Genomic DNA, 9,669 nt, shown 5'->3' on the forward strand with positions numbered 1-9,669 from the left:
CCTCTGGTTTAACAACATGCCTTGCTAGCCTCTGGGTTTAACAACATGCCTCGCTAGCCTCTGGGTATAACAACATGCCTCGCTAGCCTCTGGGTATAACAACATGCCTCGCTAGCCTCTGGTTTAACAACATGCCTCGCTAGCCTCTGGGTTTAACAACATGCCTCGCTAGCCTCTGGGTATAACAACATGCCTCGCTAGCCTCTGGTTTAACAACATGCCTCGCTAGCCTCTGGGTAAAACAACATGCCTCGCTAGCCTCTGGGTAAAACAACATGCCTCGCTAGCCTCTGGGTTTAACAACATGCCTCGCTAGCCTCTGGGTAAAACAACATGCCTCGCTAGCCTCTGGGTAAAACAACATGCCTCGCTAGCCTCTGGGTAAAACAACATGCCTCGCTAGCCTCTGGGTTTAACAACATGCCTCGCTAGCCTCTGGGTATAACAACATGCCTCGCTAGCCTCTGGGTTTAACAACATGCCTTGCTAGCCTCTGGGTTTAACAACATGCCTCGCTAGCCTCTGGGTTTAACAACATGCCTCGCTAGCCACACATGAGCATGTTTGTCCTCATGCATTTTTAAATAACACAGATTTCAACACACAATCAGACACACACAATCCGGACTCTTCTAGTCAGATATGATGAACACCCTTCCTCTGAACTGAATCGTTTGCACACTGCTGGCCTATGACCTCTGCTCTGATTGGCTGTTTCAGGTCCAATTAGTCAGAAGATGTATGCTGTTCTTCCTTGTGGAGGAATCGGGGTAAGCGCTCGCCCCGCTCGCCCACCTGTCCTGATGCCTGCATGCCACTCAAAGTTATTTGCTGCCCCCTACAGGTGGACAGCGACACCGTGTGGAACGAGATGCACTCGTCGGCGGCAGTCCGCATGGCGGTCGGCTCGGTCATCGAGCTCGCCTTCAGAGTGGCAGCAGGAGAACTCAAGGTAGCGTGCACAGCGACGACGTCGGCCTGAACTTCCTCGCCAGACTTGTCTTTCAATCTGTGTGTGTCTTTGTGACAGAATGGCTTTGCAGTTGTGCGTCCCCCGGGTCACCACGCAGAGGAGTCCACTGCCATGTCAGTACCCCCACCAGACTGTTGTTGTTACACCGCATCACAGTGACGGGGTGATGACTAACCTGTGTGTGTGTGCGTGTGTGTGTGTGCGTGTGCGCGTGTGTGTGTGTGTGCGTGCGTGTGTGTGAGGACAGGGGGTTTTGCTTCTTTAATTCAGTGGCCATCGCTGCAAAGTTGCTGCAACAGAAACTGGGAGTGGGCAAGATCCTGATTGTGGACTGGGTGAGACGCACACACACACACACACACACACACTGTTCTCTCATGTTGGCTCCTCCTACATGGCGTGGAGAACGAGTCTTCCCTTTATTGAGCATCCAGTTCATACTTAAAATCTAACCTAATTGTGTGTCATTCAGCTGATTCATTCTGTTGTTGTGACTCAGCACTCAGAGGGCGACCTCTGACCCGCTGGCCCGACTCCAGAGGACGGATCTGGCTGTAACTTCACTTTTTGGCGCCTACTTGAATCGAATTAACCCTTTAAGTTGAACTAGCGTTGTAAATTCATGGCGCGTTTGAGACTCTTGAGTCTCGTTGGCTTTGACTCCGGGACTGTTGGGTGTTGCAGGACATTCACCATGGAAACGGCACCCAGCAGGCGTTCTACAGTGATCCCAATGTCCTTTACATCTCCCTCCATCGCTATGACGATGGGAACTTCTTTCCAGGCAGTGGAGCGCCTGAGGAGGTACGCGCACGCACACACACACACACACACACGCACACACACACACGGCCACATCACCAACGAGAAAGAAAAATAACGCCCCCTTCTGTCTGCAGGTGGGAACAGGAGCAGGCGTTGGATTCAATGTGAACATAGCGTGGACTGGCGGAGTGGAGCCCCCTATGGGTGATGTGGAGTACCTCACTGCCTTTCGGTAAAGAATACTCGACTCTTAAACTGAGCATCAAAATAAAACTTCAAATAAGACGATGGCAGTGACTACGCTGAGGAGTCAGATACGTTTCTAGCTGCAGATGTTTCTGTCATGACTGGTTGTTGTGGGCTTTTATTGTGAAGGAAAGGTTTATGAGCATCAACGGCTTAGGAGGTCTGCCCTACACCATCTTGTGTTTAACCCGAAGGGTATAGTGACAATGTGTGTGCCAGTCTAGTGCATCAAAACGAAACTCCGGGAGCTACGTGGCTATTGCGCTGAGGGCTGCTAGCTCCCTGCGCTAGCGCCACACTAGGCTCCGCCTGCTGAACCCTCAGCCTGGCCACGCCTGCCACTGAAGCGTTATGACTAACGTGACACGAGTGTGTGTTTGTGTGTAGGGCTGTGGTGATGCCCATCGCCCAGCAGTTCAGTCCAGATGTGGTCCTGGTGTCTGCAGGCTTTGACGCCGTGGAGGGTCATCAGTCTCCTCTGGGAGGGTACAACGTCTCCGCCAAGTGTGAGTGGCTGCCCCGTTACCTTGACAACCATAAAAAGACACGATGGTCCAACCTGCTTGGGTTTGTGTCGCATGCTTCGGCAGGTTTCGGGCGGCTGACGCAGCTGCTGATGGATTTGGCGGGCGGGCGCGTTGTCATGGCGCTGGAGGGAGGCCATGACCTCACGGCCATCTGCGACGCGTCGGAGGCCTGTGTGTCTGCCCTGCAGGGGGACCCGGTGAGCGACAGTCAGGACCACAAAACCATCACAAAACGGAAGCGCCTCAGGTGGCTTCTGGGTAATCTGACAGCGAGTACACGCCCCGCGTACTGACAGCAAGTACACGCCCCGCGTACTGACAGCGAGTACACGCCCTGCGTACTGACAGCGAGTACACACCCTGCGTAGTGACAGCGAGTACACGCCCTGCGTAGTGACAGCGAGTACACGCGGTGCGTAGTGACAGCGAGTACACACCCCGCGTAGTGACAGCGAGTACACGCCCCGCGTACTGACAGCGAGTACACGCCCCGCGTACTGACAGCGAGTACACGCCCTGCGTAGTGACAGCGAGTACACGCCGTGCGTACTGACAGCGAGTACACGCCGTGCGTACTGACAGCGAGTACACGCCGTGCGTACTGACAGCGAGTACACGCCGTGCGTAGTGACAGCGAGTACACGCCCTGCGTAGTGTCTTTTCTGGACGTGTTCCGTCTCTTTCAGTGTGAGTCGGAGTTCCAGCGGCCTCAGGAGAAGAAGCCGTGCCCCAAAGCCTGGACCTCCCTGGAGAGAGTCATAGAGATCCAGAGTAGGGAGCACACACACACACACACACACACACACACACACACACAGACTCACACACACACACACCAGGGTTATAATAGTTTTGGATTTTTTTAGTTAGTTTTGAATTTGTTTTCTCTAATTCAGTTAGTTTTAGTTGGTTTTTAGAGTGGATTTGTTAGTTTTTATTAGTTTTAGTTTTGTTTTTATTAGTTTCATTTAGTTTTTATTAGTTTTTGTTTTTCATACTTTCAGTTATTTGTCAGATGCAGGATTAAAATATAATAAAATAATACAACTCAACAAAAGATAACATATAAAACATTTATTCAGTAATTTTAAACAACCAACCGTAACAGTCCGCAGCATAGCTGCTAACGTGCTACAATCTCGGACTTAATACTTCATTTGCCGCTGATGATTTGCTCTCAGCGTGGATGAGCTTTCTGGCTCTTGATATCAGCGAGTCAGTATTTGGGCAGCGTTCAGGGTGAGCTGGAGGGTGAGAGCCAGACATAGATCCTCTGGAACTCTGGCAGGTCAAGCTCTGAGCAAAAAGAACAAACAAATGTAAAACACACAAAGAATAGTACAGTTTAATAATTATGTATTAATTAGGACTGTCTGTAATAACCCTTGTTTTTACAGCAGGGATAATAACGTTACTTGTTTCATGATGTTTAATTTCTTACACTGTTAGCACCCTAAACTAGTTTCCACAGGATAACCCATTTAATATTGTATATTTATAATGAAGCCCAATATTAGATATGAAATCATGACATGACAATAACGATGATGTCAGTGTGACAATTATACATTTCAGGTTTTAGCAGATGGAGGCTCCAACATTTGTGATTGGCATTTTAGGTTTTGGATCAGAATGAGTAAAAGAAATAATTTATTTCCTCTCCTTTTGGGACTTTATGGGGTTTTAATATCAATTAAAGTTTACAACACTGATTATTGTTACATTTTATATCAGCATAAAAGGTCAACAAGACTAATGTATTTGGGACTAGAACCACACACAGACTTACACACACACACGCACACACGCACACACACACACACACACACAGACTTACACACACACACACACACACACGCACACACACACACACACACACACACACACACATCCGGTGCCGACCCTTGACCCCGTGTCTCTCTCCGTCCGAAGGCAAACACTGGCCTTGTCTCCAGAGCTTGTCTCAGACGAGTGGACACTCGCTGCCGGACGCCCCCCCCGAAGGGGCTCAGGGCCAATCAGAGGACGAGGCAGAGACCGTCAGCGCCATGGCGTCCCTGACGGTGGACGCCGAGCAGCAGGCCTCTGAAAGCAGCAGGTCGGTGGAACGCCGTTATTTCATAATCAAACCGTTCCCTATTGAAAATCTAAATTGTATTGATTGCATCATTATTAATTATGGGGACGATTATTACATCAAATAAAAACAGGGGGATCTGATTTCTGACCCTTGAGGTACACCCATTCCTGAAAAGTGCAGCTAGTTAGCTCGTTGGTTAGCAATGCCCTTAAAGCTACACATTGTAAACTCAAGTCGTTTGATTCTGAACCGCCTGCAGGACAGCAGAGGAGCCAATGGAAGAAGAGCCTGTGTTGTAGGAGGAGCCACACAAACAGCCACCTTCACCTCCTCCTCTTCCCCTTCCTCTTTCTCTGTGGATTGTGTGTAGGTACAGTCACACACACACACACACACACACGCGCACAGAGGAGGCGTTGTGCAGTGCTTGGATTGGCTGAGGAGGATTAATATGGAGGAAGGAGAAAGCAGGGACAACGAGAGACGTGGACACGCCGCTTCTCTAACGGTTCACCTGCCAAAGGAGGAGCAGACGACTTGTTAGCATTGCCATGGAAACCAGAAGAGGAGACACGTTCTATGACCTGCATCTTTAACACCACTGAAGTTTTCCCTTCCACCACCAGGCAGGAAGCAGACGTCTTGTCTGTTCGTCTGGGGACACGTCTGGGGACATGTCTGTTTGTCTGGGGACACGTCTGGGGACACGTCTGTTTGTCTGGGGACATGTCTGGGGACACGTCTGGGGACACGTCTGGGGACACGGGGTAAACGGAGAGGAGGAACTCGGTGCCTTTTCTTAAAGACTACCCATCAGAAACCACAAAACGGCACCGCTGCAGAACCTCAGCAAAGAAACCAGCCGACCGGGACTGAAGAACCACACACACACACACACAAACACACACACACACACACACAAACACACACTCTCACACACACACTGCTGTTGTTCCGTTTTTGACTCTGGATGCCTTAATTACTTCTTACTTCTTACTTAAATCATGACGACCTGCAGTGAGAGAGAATCACCAGAGTTGAGACAAAAATGCGTTGAGAAATGGTTTAAAGCTCCGTATCGGCATCTTCGTCTTCGTCTTTGTCTTTGTCTTTGTCTTTGTCTTTGTCTTTGTCTTTGTCTTGGTCTTGGTCTTGGTCTTGGTCTTAGATATTCCTGACTGACTGAAGCCATCGTTACACACTTTGACTTCCCCAGGAAAACAATCTGCTTTTCTGGGATTTGGTGTGTCTCAGGATCGGGCCCCGTTCCCGGATCCGTCATTGTTTGGAACTTAATGGATCTGCAACGCTTCAGATCGCCGCACGCTCTCCTACGGGATCTGGACATGCTCTGAAACACCAGAATAACCATCAAGTCTCTTGTATTATTACTATTAGCATTATTTTTACTTCAATATTTCCTGTTTGGTGTAAATAATGTCTGTTGTTCTGTTGCCCAGTTGCATTGTGGTCATTTTTCTATATCTGTACATACATATGTATAAAAACACAAAATGTTCTCTTTTTTATAAATGAAAAATATAAATATAAATAACCATGTATATGTATATGTGTATACACACATGTATACACACAGTACACACTCGGATTATATTCTATGTGGATATTTGATGCATTTCGAGGCCTGGAAGCGAGACACAAGGCCTGATGTTTACTCTGGCTGGACCGGCAGCAGCAACTACAGGATAGCCCCGTCAGGGTCAACGCTAATCTAGCAGGGCTTTAGCTAGCCGCTGAATGAATGTTAGCTAGCGTGGACATTCCAGCCTCTGACCTGCCCCCCCCCCCCCCCGAGGTTTGTTACAGCAGCAAAAACAAGCTAATCACACAAGCTGAAACTCAACGCGTCGCACATTCTGTGTTCCTGTAGATCAGGGGGGGCCACGTTAGCATCATGTTTGCCCTCCAAAGGCCAAATGTAAACCGTAACACAGTAAAAATGTAACTAAATGTAATGTAATCTAATGTAAAACAAATGTAACTACTCATTAACATGCTGTTAAATAACTATTTATTTTTTATTTAACTCTTTAGCCGCCACAGTAATTACAATAAAATATTCAGTTTTGATATCACTTTTTTAAAAGGTTGTAACTTAAACATTGTTAGAGATAAAGCCAGACTGTAAATGATAAAAATCATAAGTATGAACCAAAGTTTGTGATGGGAATAAATTAACATCTAATAATGTGGAAAAGTTCCATTCAAATGCGATCATCACGCAGGAACAAAGATAATCAATACAAAATCAAAGCAAAACCAAAAAGCCACCACCTTGTCTTGTTATGGACATGCAGAAACCAAAAAAACAACCAAAGTGGGAAAGATAAAGAACATTCCAGAGTCAATGCCACGGAAAAGACGTCACTTTCAGATCAGCACTGGACAGCTCCATCTGTAGCCGGCTACCTATGGAGCTGTCCAGTGCTGATCCTGATCCATATGTAGCCGGCTACCTATGGAGCTGTCCAGTGCTGATCCTGATCCATCTGTAGCCGGCTACCTATGGAGCTGTCCAGTGCTGATCCTGATCCATATGTAGCCGGCTACCTATGGAGCTGTCCAGTGCTGATCCTGATCCATATGTAGCCGGCTACCTATGGAGCTGTCCAGTGCTGATCCTGATCCATCTGTAGCCGGCTACCTATGGAGCTGTCCAGTGCTGATCCTGATCCACATGTAGCCGGCTACCTATGGAGCTGTCCAGTGCTGATCCTGATCCATATGTAGCCGACTACCTTTTGGTCAGCTTTACAGAAAGCTGACAAAAGTGTGCTTTGGCGAGTCTGTTGAGCCTGGGCTGCGTCGCCAACGGCAACGTGGATTAACAAAACGAGGTTCAGGAAATGCGACTCGGTTATATATGCGATATCATCCGTCAAAGTCCATTTTGTCAAACATGTTTCTGGATTTTTAAATCCATGTGACGAAAGCCAAGGTCAGTAAAGTGGGCTGCTCTACTTTAACGCCCCCCCCCCCCCCACCCCCGAGCAGATCGGCTCGTTGAAACAAACTTTGGTATTGCTGACGACTCTTCCTGTTTGCAGCATTCTTGCTGTAACCTCCTTCACGATTCACTCGTCAACCATCATCCCCAACAGGCCGCTCCCAGATCCGGGCCGGTCCGGGACCCGGATGGCAGGTCAGCGCTGGAATGTTTCCTGTCGGATCTATTTCTGAATCTTGCAAGTTAGCATTTCTCGCGGCAGGTCAAAAGGCTAAAGAATCCGTTTCGGCCAATCTGTTGGCTTCTTAACTCATTAAGAAATCCGGACACTTGGTTTACTCGTCCCTTGGACACGGGTTCATCTTCACTGGACTCCAGAGGTGTGGCGAGCATCGAGCTTGTGTTGCCAAGGCAACAGAACATGCAACGTCCAGCCTCGGCCTCGCCGTGGGGGGCGCCCTGTGCTTGAGGGCTGCTCGTGTGTCCAGGTGGACTCCTGGTTTATGTTTTGAGCAGTTGAGGCCATTATGTCCATTATAGCAGACATCAGCAAGGACAGCGTCTCTGGTTGGGGCGGTTGGACACAGGACCGGTCCTGGTTGGGGCGGTTGGACACAGGACCGGCCCTGGTTGGGGCGGTTGGACACAGGACCTGTCCTGGTTGGGGCGGTTGGACACAGGACCGGCCCTGGTTGGGGCGGTTGGACACAGGACCAGCCCTGGTTGTGGCGGTTGGACACAGGACCGGCCCTGGTTGGGGCGGTTGGACACAGGACCAGCCCTGGTTGTGGCAGTTGGACACAGGACCAGCCCTGGTTGTGGCGGTTGGACACAGGACCGGCCCTGGTTGGGGCGGTTGGACACAGGACCTGCCCTGGTTGGGGCGGTTGGACACAGGACCTGCCCTGGTTGGGCCGGTTGGACACAGGACCGGCCCTGGTTGGGGCGGTTGGACACAGGACCGGTCCTGGTTGTGGCGGTTGGACACAGGACCGGCCCTGGTTGTGGCGGTTGGACACAGGACCGGCCCTGGTTGGGCCGGTTGGACACAGGACCGGCCCTGGTTGGGGCGGTTGGTAATCTGGGAGGTCTATAACTGATGCTAGGATGGAACTCAACTCAACCTAACGGTGCGGTCACACCGACGCCAGGCGAGACTTCACCTTGTTTTACTCCCCAGACTCGAGTCACACGGGTAACGAGAACATTTCCCAGAAACACGCATCAGACCAAAGAAGAAGAACGCTCCTTTTGCCTTTTTCTTTCCATGATCCATCACAACCAAAGTATCAGCGCCTCCATTTGCTGCCTCATATTTGTTGCAGAAGTTAGACGCGTCCGGAAATCGAACGCCGCTTCATTGGGAGCTGGCGTCTGCTCAGTGTCAGAATTGATCTGCATTCCAGACACACAAGCTGAGATCTAGTCATCATCATCGCTCCATCATGTCAGCGAGTCGAAATGAAGCCCCCTGCAGCGTTCTGCAGGACTCGTGTCGCGGTCGGTGAGAACACGCCGTGCGGAGCCCCCGGCCCTCACAGCTTCTGGCCTAAAGGCTTCCTTTTTGTTTGCAATTTTATTCTTATAGTGATTGTGACCGTCACCTGCCCTCTTGGCAGACTAGCCTATTCCTATTTTATTAGTTTTATTACCTGCTTACCGCCGTAGAGGGCTGTGCACACCGCAGTGAACACACAACATGAACAAACACAAAGTGACAAATACACAGTGTTCTGAGGAGAGAGTGCAATGGATTTATTTGTGCTCCTTAATTCTACCCCTTCATCCAATCATCACCAAGAGTTGTCCCAATACACCAGGTTCACATCAGCCTCTAGAGGAAAGTATGGATCACCAAGTTCTCAGGAGATCTGAGGAAGAAGAGAGAGAGCTTAGTGAGAGCCACAAACACTGAACCAGCAACCTCCACTGACTCAGAGATCTGTGGGCGGAGTCAACTCTCAGATCGAGTTTTGATTGGTGCTGGAGTGGTGGACCTGGCATGCGTGAAACCTCCACCTAAGAACGGGGCAGCCATCCCGGACCCAACAACGGAAACATGAGCCCCCAGATCACCCCAAGCAGCCACAGCAACCCGAAAACAACCACC

The 9,669-nt window shown here is 49.7% G+C and overlaps 1 protein-coding gene across 1 annotated transcript in view; it reads left to right on the top strand.

Annotated features, from left to right (window-relative positions):
* LOC137906057 (histone deacetylase 5-like) overlaps positions 1-6,374 on the top strand; it is a gene marked incomplete at its 5' end in the record, with an annotated part of 18,353 nt that extends 11,979 nt beyond the window's left edge. The window contains 11 exons of the mRNA XM_068750349.1: positions 721-770; positions 845-952; positions 1,031-1,086; positions 1,221-1,308; positions 1,658-1,777; positions 1,873-1,970; positions 2,372-2,490; positions 2,575-2,708; positions 3,198-3,282; positions 4,444-4,609; positions 4,851-6,374. Coding sequence (XP_068606450.1) covers positions 721-770; positions 845-952; positions 1,031-1,086; positions 1,221-1,308; positions 1,658-1,777; positions 1,873-1,970; positions 2,372-2,490; positions 2,575-2,708; positions 3,198-3,282; positions 4,444-4,609; positions 4,851-4,890 — 1,064 coding nt within the window. The remainder of the gene's footprint in view (positions 1-720; positions 771-844; positions 953-1,030; positions 1,087-1,220; positions 1,309-1,657; positions 1,778-1,872; positions 1,971-2,371; positions 2,491-2,574; positions 2,709-3,197; positions 3,283-4,443; positions 4,610-4,850) is intronic.
* Positions 6,375-9,669: the final 3,295 nt, after the last annotated feature.

This window comes from Brachionichthys hirsutus, chromosome 16 (assembly GCF_040956055.1).
Source record: "Brachionichthys hirsutus isolate HB-005 chromosome 16, CSIRO-AGI_Bhir_v1, whole genome shotgun sequence".
In the NCBI taxonomy this organism is placed as follows: domain Eukaryota; kingdom Metazoa; phylum Chordata; class Actinopteri; order Lophiiformes; family Brachionichthyidae; genus Brachionichthys; species Brachionichthys hirsutus.